The sequence below is a fragment of the Ursus arctos genome, unplaced genomic scaffold, assembly GCF_023065955.2.
Source record: "Ursus arctos isolate Adak ecotype North America unplaced genomic scaffold, UrsArc2.0 scaffold_2, whole genome shotgun sequence".
Lineage (NCBI taxonomy): Eukaryota > Metazoa > Chordata > Mammalia > Carnivora > Ursidae > Ursus > Ursus arctos.
This window is the reverse complement of record NW_026622874.1, coordinates 87,397,475-87,420,552: the sequence shown is the minus strand read 5'-3', so window position 1 is coordinate 87,420,552 and position 23,078 is coordinate 87,397,475. Positions and strand designations below refer to the sequence as shown.

Here is a 23,078-nt window from a genome sequence, read left to right as displayed (position 1 = left end):
GACCGGCCAGGGAAGACGGTGGTGAAGGGAGAGTGTGTGTGAGTTGGTGGCTTATTAGCAGTGTTGGGAAACAAAGAAGGATTTTTGTTTAGTGAATGTTGGGTCCTGTGCTGGGAGATAAAACTCAATCTGGTGGAAGAGTTGGACCTGTAAATAACTGTTATCCAATATATGGATTACCATGATGGAGGAATGCACCAGGGGCCACTCGCACAGGGGCGAAAAGAAACGACTCTAGGACTGGCCGTGGGGGGAGGGGGTGTTAGGGAAGGCGTCACAGAGAAGGGAGTCTTGACCCGAGTCTTAATGGATAAGTAAGGTACATAAGAGCTTTGGTAGCAAACAGAGAGATTTCAGGCCTGCGCCAAGGGCAAAGAACAGAGTCCAAAAATTGTTGGCCAGAAAAACCACATCCAAACCAAAGACATATTTAGCTTTGCTCATATAACATTTTTAGACATTTTTGAATGAGCTGCCAACATTGAAAGATCTGGAGCTTTCATATAAAAATCCATATTTCTAACTTGTCTCGAAAAGTCAGGTTTAGCTTCACAGGGCCCCCATTCCTGAGCAGTACAAAGGGCTAATGCAGCCACAGCCCCTCCGCTCCCTCTTGTCATTCACCTGGCCTGCAAACTCTGTCACTGTCCGGATCAAAAGGAGCAGTCAGTTTCTTCTCCCCTGGAACCGGGGCTGGTCATGGGACTGCTTTACCGGTAGAATGTGGTAGAAGGACCCCTGGCCGTCACCTGGCCTACCGTCTTGGAGCACTCTCTCTCGGCACACTCCCTCTCGAAACCCTAACCCTAACCCACACTTAACACTAATAGTGTGAAGTCACAAAGTTCTGGAGTCGTTTTCTCTGCCACAGGTAACTGGACCGGCCACCTCCTCTCCTCCCCTTGTAGACATATGAGGGTCCAGCCTCCGGAGCAGAGGAGTGAGAGAGCATGTTGAGTTTGGGTAATGGTGAATAGCAAGGCCAGAAGGGGGAGATCAGGAAGGGCTTTGGATGCCATGCTGGGGGAGTTTCAGCTTTTTTGCTTGAGGATCTGGTAGGGTTTTGTAGGGTGGGTGTCTTATGATCAGGAAGGCCATAGATGTCCTTAAAGAGGGAGCGGAAGATGGTCCAAGCAACACAACTCAAACAGGGGTCTGAGCACAGAGGGAAAGGGAGAGATTTGAGGTCAAGACTGCTTCCTCTGGGAGGCCCTCCCTGATATGCAGGTTAAGCCCTCCAGTTGGCAGTCAGCACAAGGGAGCACGGGCGGCAAGCCTGGGCCACAGAGACAGATTGGGGGGGGGGTGTCCAAGTTTGTAATTGAGGAGTGCCTGGGTGGCTCAGTCGGTTAATTGTCTGCCTTCAGCTCAGGTCATGATCCCCCAGTCCTGGGATCGAGACCCTCATCGGGCTCCCTGCTCAGCAGAGAGCCTGCTTCTCCCTCTCCCTCCGCTGCTCCCCCTGCTTGTGCTTTCTCTGTCTCTCTCTCAAATAAATAAATAAAATCTTTTTTTTAATAAAAAGTTTGTAGCTGAAGCTGTAGCTATGGATGAGATAGTGGGGGGGAATTTGGGAGCCAGGAGAAGCAGAGTCCTGGGAGCACCTTGCAAGCTAAGCAAAGGGAGCCGCTCTGCAGAGGGTGGAGAGAGAAAGCTGCAGAACAGTGCAGGGAAGCAGGAGAGGGACACCAAGGGAAGATTCCAGAGGGAGGGGGAGTCAGGAGCGTCAGATGACCACCAGAACGTTTGATTTCATGATCAGGACGTTATCGGTGGACTTGGTGCGGGCAAGTCTGTGTCTGATGGTGGGAACGGAGCCAGACCCACGGAGGTGAAGGAGTAAGCAGGAGATGAGGAAGTGAGGGCAGTGAGCGTAAACAGCTCTTTCAGGAAACTTGATGGTGAAGAGCGGGAGTGAGATAGGGAAGTGGTTTGAGGCTGCCAAGTTCAGAGAGGTTCCCCCAAAGGCACAGGGCACTTAAGCTTGTTTGTACACACCCAAGAGAAAGGGTCTGTGGAGAGTAGAACTTGGCAGTGCAGGGGAGAGGGGGTGAGAGACAGAGTGAGGTCACCGAGGAAATGGGATGTGTCCCAAGAAGGAGGAGTCGGCCTAGGGCCCAAGTAGGACATCTCCGTGATTACAGTTTGGGGCTATTTATAGGGACCGGAGGTGCTGTTGCTGGTGGGAGCAGAGGGGTTGAAAGAATTCTCACCTCTTTTCTCCATAAAATAGGAGTGATGACCATCTCACGAATGTGAGGAAGGCAGCCTGAGCAGACGGCCGCTGGAAGCGTCTGGCAAGGTTGGCTAAGGCCTGAGCCTGTGGAAACGGCATCCTTATATGCCTCCTGCCAGGACTGGTTCTCAAATGTGGGTCAGGGCTGAGCCTGCAGGCAGCTGGAGGACCAGCTGAGTGGAGGCCTGGGGGCCACAGGAGCAAGGACCAGGCTATCAGAGGGACCCCTGACACACGAGACCCCGTCACTTCTTTGCTTACAGACTTGTGGGCGCTTCTCCTTGTCTTCGGAGCGAACTCCTTGAGAAGAGATCTGCCTCTTGCTGAACCCCTAGCTCTAGCGCCTTCCCCTTCAGCCCAGGCACCCGAGGCTCCAGCGCGGCAAAGAGCTCACCATTCCCTGAAATGTCCTTGCCTCTTCCTTGCCTTTCCTGGAACTGCTTTTTCCCCTCTCCCTTCCCTTCTCTACCTGGCAAACTCGTATTCAAGATCCAGTTTTAATGTGACGTCATTCGTCCGTCAGGCCATCTGTGGAGTGTCCGCCGTGCTTCGTCCCTAGCTGGCCATCCCGACTGCGCTCCAGTTTGTAAACCCATCTGCTCTGATGGTGGCCTGGACAGTTTGAATGGACTCCTGGGTTCCAGTGTCAGGCAGCTTTGTATTTGAAGCCTAGTTTGTGTGACCTTGGGTAGGTCATTTATCTCCTCGGAGCCTCGATTTCATCATCTGGAAAAGCGGGACAATAAAGTAGCTCACAGGGCTCCTGAGACCCCAGGGGTGGAATGTGAGTGCTGACCGGGGACCTAGAGCTGCCTGGAGCAGTCAGGACTCTGGGTTGTAAGTGACAGAAACTAATTTGAAAGTCTCCTTTTACAGCTGATTTGTTTTATTTATTTGGCAGAGAGAGAGAGAGGGAGGGAGAGAGAGAATAAGCAGGGGGAGCAGCAGGGGGAGAGGAGTGAGCAGGCTGTCTGCTGAGCAGGGAGCCCCACGTGGGGCTCGATCCCAGGACCCTGGAACCAGTTGAAGGCAGATGGTCAACTGACTGGGCCACCCAGATGCCCTAATTGATATTTTTAAAGACTCTTTTACTGTTTTCCCTCTTTTTCTCTTAATGCCATTTATTTATTGAAACCAGGTAATTTGTCCTATAAAATGTTTACACGTTTCTAGATTCACACATTTTCACATTCGAGATTTACATAATTGCTTCCTCATGGTGTTATCTAGCCTGTTCTTCTATCCCCCTTATTTCCTACAAACTATTAGCTAGAGCTAGAGGGTCGAGTAGATTCAAGATGCTGGTGATGATTATAATGATGATTTTGGTAAGAAAACTACAAAGGTGTTACTACATGCTTATTGTGTCATTTTTAAAAATATTTTATTTATTTATTTATTAGAGAGAAAGTACAAGCAGGGGGAGCAGCAGGGAGAGGGAGAAACAGGCTCCCCACTGAGCAAGGAGCCCGATGTGGGACTCGATCCCAGGACCCTGGGATCATGACCTGAGCGGAAGACAGATGCTTAACGAACTGAGCCACCCAGGCGCCCGTTATTGCCTCATCTTATAGGAGGTACCTAATGTCTGGTTGTCCTACTTTTAGTGATGTTAAGATTGACTGCTGAGTCCTTTTTTTTTTTTTTAAGGTAATCATGTAACGGTGAACGTAAGAAATTATTGCTAACTTTTTTCTGTGTAATTATATATTACATAAGGGTATTGTGCTTAGGTAAGATAAAAATCTTTATCTGACATACAATAACATGGATGAATCTCAAAACATGCTGCGTGAAAAAAGCCAGACTCATACTCCATGATTTCATTTGTATGGAAAATTCCCTACTGACAAAAAGCAGATCAGTGGTTGCCTGGGGCTGAGGATAAGGATTTGTTATAGACAGGCTTGAGGGAACTTTTAGGGGAGATGGAAATATTTCATATCTTGATTATGGAGCTTATTACTTGGGTGTATACAGTTGTCAAAACTAACAGAACCTGAACTTAAAATGAGTGTGTTTTATCATATGGAAAGAAAGATGTATCTTACTGTAGATAAAGATGATTTTAGAAGGAAATGAAACAAGGTTACAACTAGAATAAGAAGAATCCCTTCAGAATCGCCACAGAACCATACTATGCCTATGGGGGAAAATCTAATGATTATAAGACCTTTACAGCGAAAATTACAAGATTATATTACAGTGTTCTTTAATATTAACAGAAGACATAAATATGTGGGCCAATAAGCTGCAGTCATGGATGGAAGTCTAAATCTCATTCCTAAATTAATCTATAAAGTTAATTCAATTTTATTAAAAATTCTACGAGGTTTTTTTTTTTTAAAGATTTATTTATTTATTTCACAGAGACAGCCAGCGAGAGAGGGAACACAAGCAGGGGGAGTGGGAGAGGGAGAAGCAAGCTCCCAGCAGAGGAGCCTGATGTGGGGCTCGATCCCAGAATGCCGGGATCACGCCCTGAGCCAAAGGCAGACGCTTAACAACTGTGCCACCCAGCTGCCCCTAAAAATTCTACAAGTTTTTAAAGAAGTCTTTCTCTGTCAGAGGGGCATGCTGAAGTATTTACGTTGAAATGCTATGATGTCTAGGATTTGTTTTAATAGATGCCAAGAAAATTATGTGGACGAAATGAATCAACACTGGCCATGTGTTGATAATTGTTGAAGCTGGGGGATGGGCACACACTCTAGAAAGTGACCAAGGGTGTGCATGATTTACAGGTGAGGAAACGTCCCTTTGCCCGGGCAGCAGGACATGGTGAAGCTGCGGTTCTCCGGGTCTGTCTGACTCCAACATGCTTTACAGCCTCTTGAGAGCGGTCCCGTTCCTCTCCAGAGCGGGTGTACCCACCAGGGCTCTTCCAGTTGTAAGTGCCAGAAATCCAACTTATTGGCCTACGTAGAAAAAGGAACCCATGTCTTACGTGACAGAAAGGTTAAGGGGTTCAGGCACAGTTTGATCCAGATACTCAAATGATGTCAAGAATACGTCAGTCTTCATATCTCGCTTCTGCAGTTGTCCATGTGGGCTGATTCCGGCCAACTTTTCCTATATGGCGACAAGATAGTCACGACTAGCACTGACCGTATAGCCTATCAGCTTACTAACCCCCAGTGGAAAGACGGCTCTTTTTCCCAGCAGCTCCAACGAATCTGCTTCTGATTGCATAGCCTTGAATCAAGTGCCCATCCCTGAACCAATCAAAAAAGATTGCTTTAACTGGGGGGGGGGGGGAGAACCGTAGCCCTGTGCCCCACCTTGGACCCCGTCTTGAACTTCAGGGACTGCCAGTGAGGAAAGGTTGGTCCCCCAAAGGAAACTCGAGTTGCGGCCACCATAAAGAGGGTTTTGGTGAGATGCTAGCTCAGCAGCACGCACCAGGTACACTGTCCCAACGCCCCTCACTGGGAGCGCTCAGCCCCTTCGTAGACACAAGAGGAGCCTCGGGGCAGGGCCTTCACCACCCACCACTGAACGGACGCTTGGTCTTGTGTTCTCCGGACATCTGCTGGCGGAGAAGCTGAAACATAACTCCCGCCACCGGCCTCCCCATACCTGTCCGCCCCGCCCCATGCTGCAGACCCGCTGGGAGTGAGAACAGCATCCGTGCTTCCCGGCTTGTCCCTCTGCACGCCTGCCAGGCTCTTGCCTCCGGGGCGTGGTTTTCAGGTATCTCGCCAACGCGCTCTTCCTCTGCTGGAAAAGGAGGGCTCCAGGATGGAGGGCAGTGTGTGCCTGTTTCCTCCATAAAACGAAGTGGGGTCTGCCACCTAGAGGTGCTGCGCGGACTAAAGGATTCACAGCGCCAAGACAGTGCCCCGCGCAGAGTGGGCGCACGGTAAACGCAGCGGTTATTCTTACCATTTCCGGTGGAGACCATACATCCCCGTCCAGTTGCTTCCGTCCAGTGGCAGGACCCGCAGGTTCCTACGACTGAATCGGGTGGAACACTTTTACATGCGTTGTCTCACTTGAGCCTTATCGCTTTGTGAAGCGGGCTGGACAGATTGTCTTTATCCCCCATTTACAGATGAAGAAACTGCGGTTCAGAGAGGTTAGAGTTCATGGCCAAGAGCATGCAGCCAATCAGTGGTGGCGGTGGGATGTGAACCAGTCCCTTGAAGAATCACGTTATTGGGCCTTTGCTCAGCTGCTCCTAGCCCACCAGGCCTCCTTCGGTGGTGCCTGTTGGCCCCCTCTCACCTTGTCGGGTCCAGCCCAGATACCTGGCGAATAGTAACCATGGGGAGAGCCCACATCCATTAAGCACTTGCTACACTCCAGACCGGGTACATAACGCTTTGCTCTCCCCACTTGAGGTAGGTGTGACTCTTACAGAGGGAGAAGCTGAGGCTGACGGAGCCTGCCCAAGGTCACTCGGTAGTGTGACAGCCAGGAGCCCAGCTTGGAAAGCAGTCTGAGTTTGGAGTAGGCCTCTCTTGCCCTCTCATCCCGGCCTGCACGAGGCCTTCTCCGAATCCAAGGATGACAACGGAGTCCTCCTTGCTCTTGAGTATGGGGTCTGGCTTCCTCCTCTGCCTGGCATCCTTGGAGCCGGCCTTGGGCTGCTGAGAGCTCTCTGGGGACAGGAGCCGGACCCTGACTCACCGACCTCTGCCCCCCTGCAGGAGGAAGCCTCTGTAAGGCCAGAGTCATTCACTTGTTCCCTGTGAGGCAGGCGGGTCCCAGGTGCTCCCAGATGATGACAGGAGATGGGAGAGGAGAGGTGACTCTGCCAAGGCCACCGTTTGTAAATGTAGGAGCCTGGACGGGACCCCAGGGTTCGGCTCTCCATCCCTGGCCGGGGTGGGGGGGGGGAAGAGGGGGTAGGCGGGCGGAAGGCAGCTCGGCCTCAGCTGGGGGCGGGCGCGGGGGCCGGACTTCTGTGAATTCCAGGGACAGGATGGCGAGTGGGCTGGGGGCGGACTGAAGGAGGGAAGAAGGAACAGGGTATTTTTGCATTTTGACATTACAAAAGTGCCGATTAGATTGTCAGCGACTGGCCGGCAGCATCTGCTTGCGTTCTGAGTTGGCAGGCGCGGCCGAACCGACGGAGGGAGAGGCGGCCGCGGGCGGGGGGTGGGGGTGGGGGCGGTGCCTCCACCCCGAGAAGGGCTATCCCCTTTAAGAGCTCCGCCCAAAGGGGCGCTGCCACCCCTAAGGAGGCGGGCAGACGCCGCTTCTCATTCATTGTCTTGACAAGAGCATCCTCAGCGGGCTGTCTCTGGCTCCGCCGGCTCCTTCCTCGTCCTCCTCCTCTCCCTCCTCCATTTGGCGGGTCACTCATCTCTCAGCAGCAGGTAAGCCTGGGTCCCCGGGCAAGGGACAGGGCATCGCTGCCCTGGGCCACCTGTGGGGCATCCGTGAGCTCGGCGGAAGGCGGCCGTGGGGGCGGACGGGCTGTCAGCGCGCCGCTGGGAGAGGGGATCGAGCCGTCCGCGCCGCGCGTGCAGGGGACTCGCCCGGGGGAGGGGGGTGTGCGTGGGAGGGTCCATCTGCGTGTCCCAGGGCGCTGTGCACAGGCCGGGGTGAGGGACCACCGCAGCCAAGATGGAGGTGGGGGAGCGGGGGGGGGGGGGGGCTGGCTCGCGCCAGAACGGGCGTCAGGGGTGGGGGCAGGGTGGGGTGAGCCGAGCAGCTGCCCTGAGCTTGGAGACAGGAAGGGGTTGAGAGCAAAACAAGAAAAGACCAAGTTCCCCTTTCCGCGGTTTCTGAGCCTGGTACCTGCGGTGGGGGAGGAGGCAGGGTGGGGCGATGGCTTCCTGTCCCCCAAGCTCGGCTTTGGGGCTCCCCTCTCCCCAGGCCCAGGTTTCGCATCTGGGTCTGATCCCCCTGCCCCTGGACTGCTTCTCCTCACACAGGCTCCTCACCTGCTTCCAGGGCAGGCGCACCGGAGCCTCCCGGAGCCTCACGGGGCAGGCCAGGGCAGCGGGGTGCCCAGCGAGAAGGGCCAGGGCCAAAGGCAGTCTAAGGGGCAAAGCTCGGGAGGTGGGGTAGAGGCCTGGGAGGGTGCCCTCTGAGCAGGCGGCATGGCCCCTACACGGCCGGGAAGGTGATGCAGTTGGGTGTCGGGATGGGGCCTGTAGCCTGGGGAGCCAGAGGTGATCCCTGAGGCTTCAGTCGCTCTCCACCCGGCCCGGTGGGGGAAAACCATCCTTGCTGGACCTCAGAGAATCAGCGCCGCCTTTCCCTTCCCCTGAATAGTTCCAGAGCGGGTGGAGATGGTACTTAAGGGCACCTGCTTAGGCAGACTCGAGAGGCAGAGGTGTGGGGAGGAGAGAATGGGACCCAAGCCATCTGCTGTTTCTGGAGCCCAGAGACCCTCCTCCTGGGCAGGCCCACATGCTGCTCCCCTCTGGATGCCCAGCCCTGTGCCAGGAGGTGAGGGAGGAAGCTCCCCATGTGGGTGTGAGGGATGTGAGGTGTGGCTGCTGTGACTGAGAGAACCCCCCCTCCAGGCTGTCGCCACCGAAGCCCCCAGAGGGTGGGAATGTGAGCCATTGGAGGGGGGGCCATATCCGGCAGCAGTCGACAGATCGGCCCTTGGTGCTACCCCACGCTGGGCTCTGCCGCAGAGGCGGAAGGTATAGACGCGAGGCCCAGGGTGGGCAGAGAAGGTGGGCCTTGCAGGTTGGCCAGGAATGAGAAGGGGTGAGGAGGGCGAGCAAGAGGGAGACAAGATGGCAGTCCAGAGGAGGGGGCAGGGAGCCCAGGGAGCCGATGCTGGGGAAGTTAGTTGAGACCTTAAACACTGGCTGAGGGGTGTCCTGGGGGACACGGGCGACACTCTAAGGTCAGAGTCGACCTGAAGGGAGAAAAGCCCTCAAACCCACGTGTCCCCCCAGGATGAGCCGGCAGGTGGTCCGCTCCAGCAAGTTCCGCCACGTGTTTGGACAGCCAGCCAAGGCCGACCAGTGCTATGAGGATGTGCGCGTCTCACAGACCACCTGGGATAGTGGCTTCTGTGCTGTCAACCCCAAGTTTGTGGCCCTGATCTGCGAGGCCAGTGGGGGAGGGGCCTTCCTGGTGCTGCCCCTGGGCAAGGTGAGCCCCTGGAGCCCTTGGGCCAGTAGCCTTCCACATGAGGGGGGCCTCTGGTCCTCCAGTGGCCCCACAGAGGTCCTGATTAGGTGACTGTCACCAAGCCTTCTTGGGCTGCAGCCTTGTCAGCTGTAAAACTGAGCTGGGCCACATGAGCCTCCAGCCTCCTCCAGCTCCTACGTGCAGTGGTCGCGTGGAAACTGAAGCTCAGGTGACACCAGAAAGGTCATCCAGCAAGTCTTGCAGACCCGGGGCCTTCTCCCCTCCGGAGCACTGAGAGAGCTCCACCGGGTCCGGGCAGACCCAGCGGTGTTCTCGGGGTGGGAGGGGCTCTGGGCCTGGCCCCGTCTGAGCCCCCGGGAGCTCTGGCCCCCTGGCTGCAGGCAGGGATGATGTGAGAGGCCCTCTCCCATCCCCCAGACCTGCCTTCCCTCTGTACCTGCTGTACCCCCTTCCGCTCTGCTGACCCCCACCCCCAGCACACTCCTGTGCTCTTGGGGGGTGAGACAGGAAGGGGAGATGGGTCCTAAGTTGTTACCTTAAAAGGGCCGATGGAAGCCAAGAGAAGAGGAAGTGGTTGTGGGGCGAGGGCTGGGGCGCTCTTCACACAGGAAGCCCTGCGGCAGCAGCTGTCCCCGGAAGCGGCCATTTCCAAACCTCGGCTCCTGCCCGGGGCCAGTTTGGACAGACTTCCCCGGTCCCTATCCTGTTGGAAGGACCCCTCCCCATCCCCACACTTTCCTGGGGTCCCTAACCTTAATACAACCTCCCCTGCCCCGGGCCTTGGCCTGTCATCCCCTGGAAAGCCTCCCTCAGGGAAGCTGGGGTGGGAGTGCCAGCACCCAGGGCATTGGTGAGAAAGGTGGGGGTGGAGATGTCAGGACCTTGGCCAGGGTCTGACAGTAAGGCAGGACCAGGGCCCAGTGTGCCCCCTGGTACCCAGCCCCACACCCTCATCCTGCATTACTTGTGGACAGCCCTTCTGAGTTGCCCAGACACCCCTGGGACTGGGGCAGAGGACCAAAGCCTCCCACCCTAGGCCCTGTTCCACCTCCCAGGGACCCCACTGCCTCCCTCCCTGTGCCTCTCTGAAGGGTTGTGGGGAGGCTGGATCAGGTTTGGAAAGCAAAAGTCCCTCCCTCAGAGGCCCTGCTCTGCCCCCTAGACTGGACGTGTGGACAAGAATGTCCCCATGGTCTGTGGCCACACGGCCCCAGTGCTAGACATCGCCTGGTGCCCGCATAACGATAACGTCATTGCCAGCGGCTCTGAGGATTGCACGGTCATGGTGAGCGGTGGGGGGACACAAGGGCTGGGGGAGCTCTAGCACTGGATCTGACATTTGGAACCCCCAAGTCTCACTCGCCCCTTCTCTGCAGGTGTGGGAGATTCCTGATGGGGGCCTGACGCTGCCCCTGCGGGAGCCTGTCGTCACCCTGGAGGGCCACACCAAGCGCGTGGGCATCGTGGCCTGGCACCCCACAGCCCAGAACGTGCTGCTCAGTGCAGGTGCCTGGGGGGAGAAGAGGGGTGGGCCGGTCACCCGACGGCAAGGGACAGAGGCTCGCGGTTTCTAACGCTGGCGATACCACCCAGGTTGTGACAACGTGATCCTGGTGTGGGACGTGGGCACCGGGGTGGCTGTGCTGACACTGGGCTCCGACGTGCACCCGGACACAATCTACAGCGTGGACTGGAGCCGAGACGGCGCCCTCATCTGCACCTCCTGCCGTGACAAGCGTGTGCGCATCATCGAGCCCCGCAAAGGCACCGTTGTTGCCGTGAGTTGCCCTGAATCATGACCCTTGATCCCAGGCCCTTTACCCGCCTCTGCACCATCAGCCAGGTCCCTCTTTCGCCCTCAGCTGGGGTCTGGTGCTTAGGATGTGTGCGTGGGTACCTGACTGACCGCGTCCCTTTCCTTCCAGGAGAAGGACCGTCCCCATGAAGGGACCCGGCCTGTGCGTGCAGTCTTTGTATCAGACGGGAAGATCCTGACCACGGGCTTCAGCCGCATGAGTGAGCGGCAGGTGGCGCTGTGGGACACGGTGCGTGCCGGCCGGGGAGCGGAGACCCGCCGCGACTGGAGGCTTAGTGTCTGCCCTGCCACTTGCCCGATCAGATAGAGCCATGGGCCTCAGTTGACCCTCTGTGGGATGCAAGTCTCCACTGGTTGTTCAGAGAGGGCCCTCCCCAAGTCTGTGCCCCGAGCTCTTCGCAGGCCCGGCTTGGCCCAGCTCATTGTTCCCCGTTTCCCCCATCGCTGCAGAAGCACCTGGAGGAGCCACTGTCCCTGCAGGAACTGGACACCAGCAGCGGCGTCCTGCTGCCCTTCTTTGACCCCGACACCAACATAGTCTACCTCTGCGGCAAGGTGTCCCCGTCGGGCAGGGACTCGCGGGCCGGGGGTGGGAGGTGGAGGGAGGAGGGCTCGGAAGGGACCTGGCTGGAGGCCGCCGTGGCGTTGATGCCCGCGTCTGCATCCGCCGCCCGCAGGGTGACAGCTCCATCCGCTACTTCGAGATCACTTCCGAGGCCCCATTCCTGCACTATCTCTCCATGTTCAGTTCCAAGGAGTCCCAGCGGGGCATGGGTTACATGCCCAAACGTGGCCTGGAGGTGAACAAGTGTGAGATTGCCAGGTGACTGACCCCTGACCCTGACCTGAGCATGCTCCCTGGGCAGTGCTGACCCCACTCGGACCTTCAGCTCTGGGCCAGCCATGCGCGGGCGCTGCTCACCTTCTTATTTCCACAGATTCTACAAGCTGCACGAGCGGAGGTGTGAGCCCATTGCCATGACAGTGCCTAGAAAGGTGATGCTCCCATGTCCCTTCCTGGGCCCCGGGCCAGGCACTGACCTCGCACGGTTGCAGGGTGGCGGTGTGGCCCAAGCACTCTCTTACCCAGCCTTGGCCTTGCCCACAGTCGGACCTGTTCCAGGAGGACCTTTACCCACCCACCGCAGGGCCCGATGCTGCCCTCACGGCTGAGGAGTGGCTGGGGGGCCGGGATGCTGGGCCCCTCCTCATTTCCCTCAAGGACGGCTACGTGCCTCCAAAGAGCCGGGAGCTGAGGGTCAACCGGGGCCTGGACACTGGGCGCAGGAAGACAGTACCAGAGGCCAGTGGGACCCCCAGCTCGGTGAGAAGTGGATGGGAATCTGGGAGTTAGGACGGGAAGATGTGCAGGGCAGGGGCTGCTACTGATGTGGTCCTTGTCCCACCGGAAGGAGGCTGGTGTTCGGGCCATCCTACACTCATGTTGGGGACCCTCTGCGGGGAGAGCAACCCTCTGGGGGCCAGGAGCGGGTAATCCTCAGGCCTCAGAAAACAGGTTTCAGGTGTCTTGGCCTGCAGCTGAGGGACAGAAGGGCCACGCCCTGGAGCTCTTGGTAGGGCGGTGGGGGGCTCCCCGGGTGAAGGATGGGCCTGGGACTGATGTGGGGCTGGCTCCCCCAGGATGCCGTAGCCCGGCTGGAGGAGGAAATGAGGAAGCTCCAGGCCACGGTGCAGGAACTACAGAAGCGCTTGGATAGGCTGGAGGAGACGGTCCAGGCCAAGTAGAGGACCGCAGGGCCTCAGCGGGGGCCACGGCATCGCCTCCCTCCCTCCATTCACACCCTTCTCCTCAGGCCATGATGGCAGATAAAAAATAATAATAAAATGGCTTTATTTTCTGGTACCTCTGACTCGGATGGTCCCCTGGATGCTGGGTCTGCTGAACGGACCTGCCCTCGAGCTGCCCCTTCGGTTGCCTTGATGAGATTGGCCCGTACCAGGAGCTGGGGCGGGGGGGCGCCTCTTGAGCACCTGAGGCCACAAAAACAGGCTTCGGTGGGTGGGAGCCGTCCCACGCTCTTGTGGGTTGAGAGCTGGCAGGGTCTGAGCTATGCAAGGCCTTGCCTGGGGCGAGCCTCAAAAATTCCCACAATGACTTAGAATTTGCCTTTCCTGGCCAACTGCCACAGGCTGTGTGCGACTGTCCAGTCACTGTCACTGGTGAGGAACCAAAACTCACATGACACCTAGACGGCGCTTACAGGATGTGTTTCAAACTGCACAACATCAGAGGATCTTCTGTGAGGCCAAGCTTAGAACCGAACCCTGGTTTACGGGTGAGGACACGGAGGCATAGAGCAGGAGAGGGGCCTGCGGGAGGCAGACCTTGAGTCATGAGCCCCGCCCCCTTCTGGTCCCTAGTCTTCCTGCCAAGTTGCTGCCTCCCAGTACCTCACTCTGGGATCCTCCCCAGACAGAAGAGACCTGTCAGGCCCTGTCAAGTGGGGGCTTAGAAGTGGGTGTCTGATGTCCAACTCAGTGAGGCCAGGCCAGGGCTACTGGGATGGGTGTCCTGGCCCCAGCAGATCTCCCCTCATACCACACAGGGACCACAGCAAGGACTAAGGGCCTCATTCACCCGCCCTCCCCCAGCTTCCAGCACCACCTGCATAGAGAGAGAGGCAGGGCCCATCTGAGTCTCAATCTCTATGCAAGCCGTGTGACCCTGGGCAAGTCACTTCTCTCCAGGCCTCAGGTGCTCTATAACAAGGAGGGATAGCATCGCAGCTCTGTGAACGCACTGGGTGGATCTTATCAGGGGTATGATAAAGAGAGAAGCAGAAAATCTGGAACGTGGGCCTCTTAAAGCGACATTCCTTCCCTGAGCCTCTCCTGCACAGCAGCGGTGATGTGCCCTCCTAGTGAAGTCGTACTTAAGTACTCTGTCACTAGCTCTCCTCCTGGCCCAAGGGAGCCGAGGAAAGGCCAGGAAAGGATCCTAGGAACCCAGAAGGGTTAACCTGTCATCACCATAACTTCCAGCTTTTCTGATAGGAACAAGAGGGAGGTAGGAAGTGGGATGGTTATTTAGGGGCCAAGAAACTGGCCCTGAAAAGGGGAACAGAGGGGTGGGATGGTTAAGAACTGCAAGCCCTCACCCCCAAAGAGCCCTGGCGCCATCTGGGGCACTTGCTACCCTCCTGGGTCCCAGGGACCCCATCTGTGCCAGGCCTTAACCAATCCTGGCACCTGTGTTTAAGATTGATACCAAGGGCATCATGTGCCCCAATTTTATGGCTCAGGTGGCCTTATTTTCCTGCTTTAACCCTATCCCTATCTCCTGCCCACAGCTCCATTCCTGAAACGCTCATGGTCTCCTCAGGGACAACTGTGGCCACACAAAGCCCTGGGCTAAAGGGACACTGGATTTTCTCCAGTGGACCAGAAAACAACAGCATTTCCAGTGTTTCAGTGTCCCTGCTGGGGTACCACCTCCCCTGAGACTGTGAGGGGCTGGGTAACCTGCAGGGAAGCACAGGATCCTCTATTCCCCTGACATTAGGGTGATGTTGGGGAGTGGGGGAAGTTTGTTAAATTGGCCAGTGCCCTGAAGCCCTGGGTACTTTTTCATCCGTGCATCTTGAAAACTGGCAGAGGGCAGGAACCCCTGGTAATGGCCAATGAACAGCAGCAGTGGCCCTAAGGTTCTACCAAGAATTACAGAGAAGGCCGGTGCCGCCTGCCCTGGAAGAGACTTTAATTTCATTTTGTAAGTGGGGACACAGAGGCCTGTGTGTGAGGGACTTGTCCAAGGTAAGACAATGGAAAGTGGCAGGGCAGGGAGAAACCAGGCTCTACACTCAAGCTCAGCATCCCTCCCAGCCTCCCACACACAACACACTGACACAGAAGCCGGCCCTGATTCATAATTTAATGGCTGTGCAGGCCTTGGTCTCTTATTTCTGCCGCTCACGGGCCCACTGCTCTGGGGTCAGGGTTTTCTGCTCAAAGGCATGAATGTGCAGAAGCTCTTCCGCTAGGCACGTGTTCACCAGCCTGGGGGAAGAGATGGGGTTAGGAAATGGAAGGCCGGGGCCTGAGTCGCAGCCTCCTAAGGTAGGGTGACCCAGGAGACTGGAGGTGTCCTCCAAATTGTGTCCCCGGGACCTGGGAACCAAAGAGGCAGAGGGCCTAAGTCTCAATACAGGGGCCACGAAGGCGGGATCCTTGGGGTCGTGGTTCACGGTGCAGGGCCGCACTGACGGGGGCGAGGGACTTAGGTGTAGGGGAGTGGCCAGGGTTGGGGTCCCGGCGCTGGGATGGCGCTGAGCGAGGTATTCCCGAGGCCTCACCGGTGTCTCTGAAGCAGTGGCTTCCCCTCGAACTTGGCCGACACCACCAGGACTCGGAAGCTGGACGCGCAACGGTTGGGAGTCGTGTCCTCGACCTCCTATGGGGCAGAACGGTGGGGAGAGTGTGAAACCCGCCCCTCAGGCGCGCTTTCCCCCTTGGGCGAAACCGGGCCGCACAACTCACCACATGCTCTGCCTCCAAGTCCCGCTGCAGCTTCTCCCGGAGGTATTCGGCGCTGAGTTCCATTGCGGTAACCCAGAAAGGGCGGCAGCCTAGCCGGGATGGAACCCCCGCTCCGACCCCAGCCACACTGCTTCCGCCCTTACTGACGCCACTTCCGCTGAGGACTCTACTTCCGCCCTTACTAAAGCGTCCGTAAACACAGCACTTCCGCCCTCACGCAAGCCCAGCTTTCCAACGGTCCTGGGTTTCCGCGCTTACCGTCAGCCCGCCAGTCGGAGTCTGCACAAGGACGGGGTCGAGCGCTTACAGGTGTCCGCCGCCTGCACCCCAGCCTGGGTTCTGTGGGCCCGTTTGGACACCCTACTGCAGCCAGGAGAGGGTGCGCGAACCTGCATTGCTGCGGCCTCTACGGTACCCCGGGGTCGCCCCCAAACGCTTTCTCCGAGACAAGCATTTTGCTGCCCTGGCAGCTCAGCCCTCCCTGAGGTCACAGGCCCCAGCAATCAACCCACAAGTCCCGATGGGCCCTGCGGGGGACGCGGCAAGGCCCGGGCGCTTCTTCGGCGTCTACCTGCTCTACTGCCTGAACCCTCGGCACCGGGGGCGCGTCTACGTGGGGTTCACCGTCAACCCTGCTCGTCGGGTCCAGCAGCACAACGGGGGCCGCAAAAAAGGCGGGGCCTGGCGGACCAGCGGACGCGGGCCTTGGTAAGAAGGACTGGATTTCTGTTTGGAGAAGGGCTTCAAGGAGGAGGCGGGGCTCGGAGGAGGAGAGGCCTGCCGAGAGAGGCGGGGCACTGTGGTGGCTGAAAGCCGGGCTGGGGTTGGGGCCCTGGTGACGAGGGCGGGCCTATCACAGGGGAGGAGCGCGGTGGGAAGGCGGAGCCCTGTGAAACTCAGCCGTGGGACTATGGCAGGGGTTGGGTAGGAAGGGGACTGATCATCTAGGCTTGGTCCGGTGACAGCGGGCTGATGAACAAGGCGGGGGTTGGAAAAGAGAGAGCCTGCAAGGAAGAGGAACTGAGGAGGGCAGTTAAGTACCTGTGCTGGAGGCGGGGCCTGAGGTTGACAGGTGCGAAGGGACGTACCTCCACAAAGGGGGCGGAGCCTCGCGGAATGGGCCTGAAGCCGGGCGTGAGAACTCCACTCTCGGGTAGGACTGGGGGCGAACCATGGCGAAGGGATTCGGCTTGACACCAACCGGTTGGGGCGGGGTCTCATGGGCCACGTCCTCGTTCTCGTCCCCAGGGAGATGGTGCTTATCGTGCACGGCTTCCCTTCCGCCGTGGCCGCCCTTCGGGTAAGAAAGGAGACGGGGGGGGGGGGGGAGGGCGGTGGGAGGAGAGGGGGGGGCTTGGGGCCTAAGCCGGGGGCGGCCCTGAAGCCCCTACTTCCTGCCCGCAGTTCGAGTGGGCCTGGCAGCACCCGCACGCCTCGCGCCGCCTGGCGCACGTGGGCCCGCGCGTGCGCAGCGAGGCCGCCTTCCCTTTCCACCTGCGCGTGCTGGCGCACATGCTGCGCGCGCCGCCCTGGGCGCGCCTCCCGCTCACCGTGCGCTGGCTGCGCGCCGACTTCCGACGTGAGTTGTGCCCGCCGCCGCCGCCGCACATGCCGCTGGCCTTCGGGCCTCCGCCGCCCCGCGCCCCGGCCCCGAGGAGCCGCTCCGGTACCTCAGCTGACGCGGAGTCCGAGCCCGACCAAGACACCGAGGCCTGCTGCGCCCTGTGCGCGCGCTCCTTCCAGGTGAGCCGCCCCACCCGGTCTCCAGGTCGCTGCGAGACTAGGGTTCAAACGAGTTGGGATCCAGCTGTTTATTTCAGGACCGGGCAGCCCTCTGACACCCTTTGCCCTCATGACTAAAATGGGGATGCTAGTACTTCCTGCTGTTCCTCCAAACCAGTACCCTCTTGCTCAGGGCCCTTGCCCTTCCCCTTTGACTGGAAGGTTCTTCCCTAGACCTAGACCTTCACTTCAGTCTTTATAAAATGCCACCTTCTCCTTCTCCATGAGGTCTTCCTTGGCTCGCCATCTAAAACTGCAGTTCTTCCTTGTACACTCCCCTGCCTTTTTGGTTTTTTTCTCATAAAGCCTAAACACTTATTGTCTAACATAGTAGGTGTTTTATTTATCTTATTGTCAGTATCTCCCCTGCCCCAGTACAAGGCAGTTCTTGTTCACTGCCGTAGTCAAGGGTCTGTTAAACAACAGGTGGCCAATAAATATTTAACAAATTAACTGAGATGCTGGGCCTGACTTCTCAGCTCTCAGGAAATGTAAATTGAGTCCTTGCCATTCAGGCATTAAGTGGCCTGCCTGAGATCACTTAGCCGGTAAGAACTATAGGTCTGGCTGCAGTGGCCAATGCTGTTTCTATAATCACTGCTAATGCTCCGGGGCGGGGGGGGGGGGGGGGAGGGATCGGCTAGCTTAATCCCTGTGGGAAAGTACTGTAACCTCTCCATGCCTCATTTCATCTATAAAATGCAAATAGTAGTGGTATGTGCCTCCTAGCGTTGTTTAATGTAAAGCCTCTGGAAGAGTGTCTGGTCCATAGAAATTGTGACTGTTAGCTCCATCATTCCTCCTGGTTTTCTCTCTTACCTGCCTGCCACCTCGGACAGGATGAAGAGGGCCCCCTCTGCTGCCCCCACCCTGGCTGCCGCCTAAGAGCCCACGTGATCTGCCTAGCAGAGGAGTTCCTGCAAGAAGAGCCGGGGCAGCTTCTGCCCCTAGAGGGCCAGTGCCCTGGGTGAGTCCAGCACCCCCGCCCCAGCCTGGTCATGCTCTGGGAAGATGGTGCCAGTTGTCCAAGTCCAGGCGCCGGGGCAGCTGAGTCCTTATCTTGGCACCCAGGGCCTAGCCTGGAGGAGACTTGGGATCCTGATTGTATCTCCTACCAACTGCATCCCTTGGTAGCTGTAAGAATTCACTGCTGTGGGGAGACCTGATCTGGCTGTGCCGGATGGGCGCCGAGGAGGAAGAGGAGGACTTGGAATCAGAAGAGGTGAGACGTGGCTTTGACCCCAGCCTCCCTACCCCATCCCATACCCGAGGCTGCCTTTGACCAGTCTTCTTGTCTCCGCAGGAGCACTGGACAGACATGCTGGAGACCTGACCCGCAGCGCCCCCGACCCTCCGCCTTCTCCTTGTCTGCGCCGCCCCTGCGGGTCTGGGTACCTTTTACTTGAGTACAATAAAGAGTCTGAGTTAAGGGAACTTTCTGGTGTTTGTGCAGCGGAGGAGGGGTCCTGGAGCTAGGAGACAGACCCTGCCAGTCACTGGGGCCTGAGCAGAAGAGCAGAGTGGGGAGGGACCGTTCACCTGCATGGACCAGCCTCTCCTCTACCTGGAGGCCCACGTGCCTCAGCTTCCCCCCCCATGCTTCTGACATCACACAATTCTTTGCATGCTTGGGAGACCCACACCCTCGACTCAGAGCCCATCCAAATCCAGTGCCCAGCTTGACTTTGGACTTTAATCCAAATAATCAGGACAGAGGCCAAGAGTGGGGTGGGTAGGGGGATACACTACCCCATGGGGCCCTGTGGCCCTGCAAGCCCCAACTCCTTCTTGTCGCTGTCTGGGAGCCCCTTCAAACCCGGTGAAAGGAAGGCACCTTGTGGGGGCCGTGGTTCTGTCACCAACCATGAACGAGTCTCCCTGAAGTCTTCAGAGCTGTGCAGCTGGACGCGTTCCCAGGGTTAGGAGACTCGGCGTTCTTGCCCTTTTCTCTCCCTGTTGCCTCAGGAGGCCTGCCCCGCCTCCTCTGCTCCGCCCCAACCCCTATCACCCTGACCCCCCCCCAACATTGCCCTGTACTGGCCTTGTGGTCAGAGGTCAGACTAGCTAGCAGTGCTGGAATGCCTGCGCTGCTGGGGGCCTGGGGGCCCCTCCCAGCCTGAACCTCTGGCGTCTTCAAGACTGGCCTGGAGCCAGCAGGAAGGTGAGTGGCCCTGCTCCCAAGGAAGCCACCTATCCTCTCTGCTCCGCCCACTCTAAACTGGCTGGGTCTATCAACAAGCTGTCAGTTGGCCGGCCCTGCAGGGGTAGAGTTCAGAGGGCAGATCAGGAGCGAAGATTACACAACAAAAACCCCCCAAAATTAAAGTGAAAACTTACTGGGCTCTTTTGTCTAGTTTCAGTCTTCCCTTTGTTTTCTACATACTAAACCCACATTTTGGGTTTTCAGGCCAGTCTAAGCTTGGCTCCGGCTGGGGTGCTAAGGGGGGGAGCACAGGGGAGCCCTCCCACTCTTAACTCCACCCTTTCCTTCCTGGAGACCGGCTCCAGATCCCTCCCACTTCGGATTTATAAACCCTTCAGCTCAGAGAGCAGTTCTGCTCTCACCGCACGGCACCCAGTGAGCCAGAGCGCAAAGCAGTCACAAGACCAAGATCCAGAGAGGTCTGGTGAGTTCCCAGGTGGGGTGGGCTGGGCAGGGCTGGCTCCTGTCTCTCTGCGGCTGCCTGTAGTGGCATCCTCACCCTTTCCCTCTGGATGGCCCATCTCCATCAGCCAACCACAACCCCGGGTTGAACCCCCCTTCCTTCTTCTGCTGACTCCTCACTTTTGCTCCTCCGCATACCAGACTCTGGCCCCCCAAACAAGCTCACGTTCAGCTGGCTCTGTTTATCCCCGAGCCAAGAGAGTGTGGTTTGGCAGGTAGGATCACAGGCCCCGCTGGCCTCTGGCATGTCCCCGTGTGTGAGGGGCCCAGGTTGCTCACGGGGACGGTGCCGCCGCAGAAGTAGGGGGAGAACCGGCAGGCGGGGAGTTAGGACGGGCGGGTGCCAGAGCAGTAGTTCTCAAGGGCACACCGGCGTCTCCCGGAGATTCCAAAAACTGGGATCGGGCCCAAGAGAGGGATTGAATTGGTTTGGGGTGTGGCCCCAGGCACAGGGATTCTTAAAAGGCCTGCAGGTAAAGCAAAGGGGCAGCCAGGGCCGCGACCCGCTGCATGAGCGCTACGTGTGGGTTTGAACCCCAGCTGCCACCACCCACTAGCTTTGTGTGCAGAGGCAAGCCAGCCCCAGCCCCTCACCTTAAAGCAAGATTTCAACCGATGGCACGTTGTGATGTCGTTAAGGCAAGTCGGCCACGCTCGGGCCCTTGACGCCGCAGATGGAGCTCGTCCAGGACAACTTGCGCCCGCCGCTGGAGTATGTGAAGGGGGTCCCGCTCATCAAATGGTTTGCAGAGGCAATGGAGTCCCTGGAGGACTTCCAAGCCCAGCCCGATGACCTGCTTATCAGCACTTACCCCAAATCTGGTAGGGGACAAGGGTCACCCACTCCTGTCCTGGGCCACCGGCAGGGGCCTGCCCTCAGCCCTGCTCACCTCGCCTTTCCCTGCTCTCCAGGCACCACCTGGGTGAGCGAGATCCTGGATATGATCTACCAAGGCGGCGACGTACAGAAGTGTCACAGGGCCCCCATCTTTATGCGGGTTCCCTTCCTTGAGTTCAAGGTTCCAGGGGTCCCCACAGGTGTGTAGAGGGGCTCTGGGGACCAGTGGAGCAGAGGAAGGGGGCAGGACTGGGCTCCGGCTGAGCAGAGCTTTCCCTACCCATGGCACAGGTTTGGAGGCCCTGAAAGATACACCAGCTCCACGAATCATCAAGACACACCTGCCCTTGGCTCTGCTCCCCCAGACCTTGCTGGATCAGAAGGTCAAGGTGAGTTGCAGAGGAAGCCAGGCAAGAGGCTGCTGGGGCCATCCCAGCTTTGGCCCTGTCTGCTGGGAAGGTCTCATCTTAAGGGGGGAGACGGTCTGCTTCATCCCTTGATGGGGTCGGTGAAAGGGAGACTCCTCTGTGCAGAGCTGGGAAAGGCGGTCTTCTCCGCAGGAGGCCCGTGGAGGACGGGGCTGGTGAGGATCTGGCGCACCTTGTTCCAGATCTGGGTATGGCGGCACTGAGGGGATTAGATTAGCATCGAGTATGGTTCCAGGCAAGTCAGCCTCTAAGCCTGTTTCCCCCTTGGCCAGACCAAGAGCTAACTGCCCTCGAAGGGATGCTGTGAAGGGCAGAACCGCCTGGCTCGCTGTGTGGTGGTGACGCTCGGGTGTGTGTGTGTGGGGGGTCATCTGTGCCTCCAGGTGGTCTACGTGGCCCGCAATGCAAAGGATGTGGCTGTCTCCTTTTACCACTTCTACCGCATGGCCAAGGTGCACCCTGACCCTGAGACCTGGGACAACTTCCTGGAGAAGTTCATGGCTGGGGAAGGTGGGCCTGAGTCTGGAGGAAGGAGCGGGGAGGAGCTGAGTGGCAGCCAGCCAAAGCTAATGCCAGCCTGTGTGTCCATGTCTCTGCCCCTTCCCCCAGTGTCCTACGGGTCCTGGTATCAGCACGTGCAGGAGTGGTGGGAGCTGAGTCACACCCACCCTGTTCTCTACCTCTTCTACGAGGACATGAAAGAGGTGAGGCCACCTGCTGCCGCTTCCGTCCAGGTCACACGTGGAGAGGCAGGAATGCCCCAGGGACCTGCCAAGGCCCTCTCGGCCGCCTGCCCCCCACCAGTCCCCCAGGGCCCCCAGCCCGCCTTCCTGCCCGGGACCCGGAGCTGCAGCGTCACCAGGGCGGCAAGGCTGTATAGCTCTGATCTCAGACCCGAGTGACCCACAGCCACAGTAACGAAAGAGGACCGTCCCTGGCCTCACCCATCAAGATGCAAACAAGAGCTTGTATCAGGGTCACAGGGCAGGGCAACTACTGTGCCCCAGGGAAAGAGGACCCAAGTCCAGGACCTGGGGCTGAGTGGTCTCTAGGCAGAAGTGGCCAGATCCCGGGGAGTTGGGGGGCCCTCCCTTTTGTTTGCTCAATGAGCAATCCCAGCCTCCACTGAAAAGCTCCTCTGCTGCCCTAGAACCCCAAAAGGGAGATTCAGAAGATCCTGAAGTTCGTGGGGCGTTCCCTGCCGGAGGAGACGGTGGATCTCATCGTCAAGCACTCGTCTTTCTCGGAGATGAAGAACAACGCCATGGCTAACTACAGCACCCTGCCCCATGACGTCATGGACCACAGCATTTCGGCCTTCATGAGGAAAGGTGAGTGCCCGTGCGGGACGGGCGTCCGGGGAGCCACGCGTGGAAGCGGAGGCGAGAGCTGGCCCGAGCCACCCGGAGCCTGCTGTGCGGCCGGGGCCTGCAGCCGTCCTCCTCTCTGTCCACAGGCATGTCAGGGGACTGGAAGACCACCTTCACTGTGGCCCAGAACGAGCGCTTTGACGCCGACTATGCCAAGAAGATGGCGGGCTGCGGCCTCAGCTTCCGCACAGAGCTGTGAGCGGGGCTCCCCGGGAGGCACGCCGAAGGCCCCGCTGCCGTGACACTCCCAGCCTCAAGAATAAAGTTCTGTGTGTGTGACACCGAGAGCCTTTAATGCTAGCAAACCTGAGCTGAAAGAAAATGCCCGCTGGGACCAAATGAAGCCACCTCCCCGGGGGCCTCCAGTTCCCCAACTTG

The 23,078-nt window shown here is 58.1% G+C and overlaps 4 protein-coding genes across 11 annotated transcripts in view; 3 read left to right on the top strand and 1 right to left on the bottom strand.

The window, feature by feature from the left end:
* CORO1A (coronin 1A) overlaps window positions 1-12,984 on the top strand; it is a 50,938-nt gene extending 37,954 nt beyond the window's left edge. The window contains exons 1-12 of one of the 5 annotated variants that reach the window (XM_026515708.4): window positions 7,358-7,560; window positions 8,719-8,844; window positions 9,106-9,304; window positions 10,467-10,589; window positions 10,681-10,810; window positions 10,898-11,082; window positions 11,230-11,349; window positions 11,571-11,675; window positions 11,798-11,943; window positions 12,059-12,116; window positions 12,229-12,444; window positions 12,762-12,984. In XM_026515708.4, the coding sequence (XP_026371493.1) occupies window positions 9,107-9,304; window positions 10,467-10,589; window positions 10,681-10,810; window positions 10,898-11,082; window positions 11,230-11,349; window positions 11,571-11,675; window positions 11,798-11,943; window positions 12,059-12,116; window positions 12,229-12,444; window positions 12,762-12,866 (1,386 nt within the window). In that variant the 5' untranslated portion in view covers window positions 7,358-7,560; window positions 8,719-8,844; window position 9,106 and the 3' untranslated portion in view covers window positions 12,867-12,984. Of the gene's footprint in view, window positions 1-4,975; window positions 6,580-7,357; window positions 7,561-7,944; window positions 8,642-8,718; window positions 8,845-9,105; window positions 9,305-10,466; window positions 10,590-10,680; window positions 10,811-10,897; window positions 11,083-11,229; window positions 11,350-11,570; window positions 11,676-11,797; window positions 11,944-12,058; window positions 12,117-12,228; window positions 12,445-12,761 lie in introns of those variants that run through there. The other 4 variants (XM_048224635.2, XM_057314930.1, XM_026515707.4 and 1 more) reach the window with 4 other exon arrangements.
* Window positions 12,985-14,993: 2,009 nt separating this feature from the next.
* On the bottom strand, window positions 14,994-15,722 carry BOLA2B (bolA family member 2B). The gene is made up of 3 exons (XM_026515718.4): window positions 15,618-15,722; window positions 15,434-15,531; window positions 14,994-15,137 (listed from the first exon to the last, which is right to left on the bottom strand). The coding sequence occupies exons 1-3, from the start codon at window positions 15,678-15,680 to the stop codon at window positions 15,038-15,040; spliced, it is 261 nt and encodes an 86-aa protein (XP_026371503.1). The 5' UTR covers window positions 15,681-15,722; the 3' UTR covers window positions 14,994-15,037.
* A 415-nt stretch (window positions 15,723-16,137) lies between these two features.
* On the top strand, window positions 16,138-18,833 carry SLX1A (SLX1 homolog A, structure-specific endonuclease subunit). 2 transcript variants are annotated; one of them, XM_026515716.4, is made up of 6 exons: window positions 16,138-16,325; window positions 16,866-16,917; window positions 17,022-17,360; window positions 18,239-18,366; window positions 18,534-18,621; window positions 18,703-18,833. In XM_026515716.4, exons 1-6 carry the CDS (start codon window positions 16,138-16,140, stop codon window positions 18,730-18,732), a joined length of 825 nt encoding a protein of 274 aa, XP_026371501.1. In that variant the 3' UTR covers window positions 18,733-18,833. The 2 variants fall into 2 exon arrangements, with proteins under 2 accessions (XP_026371501.1, XP_057170916.1); XM_057314933.1 differs by lacking the exon at window positions 18,703-18,833 and having other exon boundaries at window positions 18,471-18,558.
* A 633-nt stretch (window positions 18,834-19,466) lies between these two features.
* LOC113267642 (sulfotransferase 1A1) lies at window positions 19,467-22,979 on the top strand. Of its 3 annotated transcripts, none has more exons than XM_026515715.4 (9): window positions 19,467-19,560; window positions 19,908-20,026; window positions 20,704-20,886; window positions 20,977-21,102; window positions 21,194-21,291; window positions 21,714-21,840; window positions 21,940-22,034; window positions 22,481-22,661; window positions 22,787-22,979. In XM_026515715.4, the coding sequence occupies exons 3-9, from the start codon at window positions 20,739-20,741 to the stop codon at window positions 22,897-22,899; spliced, it is 888 nt and encodes a 295-aa protein (XP_026371500.1). In that variant the 5' UTR covers window positions 19,467-19,560; window positions 19,908-20,026; window positions 20,704-20,738; the 3' UTR covers window positions 22,900-22,979. The 3 variants fall into 3 exon arrangements, with proteins under 3 accessions (XP_026371500.1, XP_057170915.1, XP_048080597.1); XM_057314932.1 differs by having other exon boundaries at window positions 19,897-20,026; XM_048224640.2 differs by lacking the exon at window positions 19,467-19,560 and having other exon boundaries at window positions 19,932-20,021.
* The last annotated feature ends 99 nt before the right edge of the window (window positions 22,980-23,078 follow it).

Excerpts from the sequence above, each read along its gene's own strand:
- SLX1A (XM_026515716.4), top strand. The coding sequence starts at position 16,138 with ATGGGCCCTGCGGGGGACGCGGCAAGGCCCGGGCGCTTCTTCGGCGTC. Across the intron at positions 16,918-17,021 it reads CCGCCGTGGCCGCCCTTCGG|TTCGAGTGGGCCTGGCAGCA; the intron begins GTAAGAAAGGAG and ends TCCTGCCCGCAG. Across the intron at positions 18,367-18,533 it reads CTAGAGGGCCAGTGCCCTGG|CTGTAAGAATTCACTGCTGT; the intron begins GTGAGTCCAGCA and ends ATCCCTTGGTAG.
- BOLA2B (XM_026515718.4), bottom strand. The coding sequence starts at position 15,680 with ATGGAACTCAGCGCCGAATACCTCCGGGAGAAGCTGCAGCGGGACTTG. Across the intron at positions 15,532-15,617 it reads ACTTGGAGGCAGAGCATGTG|GAGGTCGAGGACACGACTCC; the intron begins GTGAGTTGTGCG and ends TCTGCCCCATAG. Across the intron at positions 15,138-15,433 it reads CCACTGCTTCAGAGACACCG|GCTGGTGAACACGTGCCTAG; the intron begins GTGAGGCCTCGG and ends CTCTTCCCCCAG.
- LOC113267642 (XM_026515715.4), top strand. The coding sequence starts at position 20,739 with ATGGAGCTCGTCCAGGACAACTTGCGCCCGCCGCTGGAGTATGTGAAG. Across the intron at positions 21,103-21,193 it reads GGTTCCAGGGGTCCCCACAG|GTTTGGAGGCCCTGAAAGAT; the intron begins GTGTGTAGAGGG and ends CCCATGGCACAG. Across the intron at positions 21,841-21,939 it reads GAAGTTCATGGCTGGGGAAG|TGTCCTACGGGTCCTGGTAT; the intron begins GTGGGCCTGAGT and ends CCCTTCCCCCAG.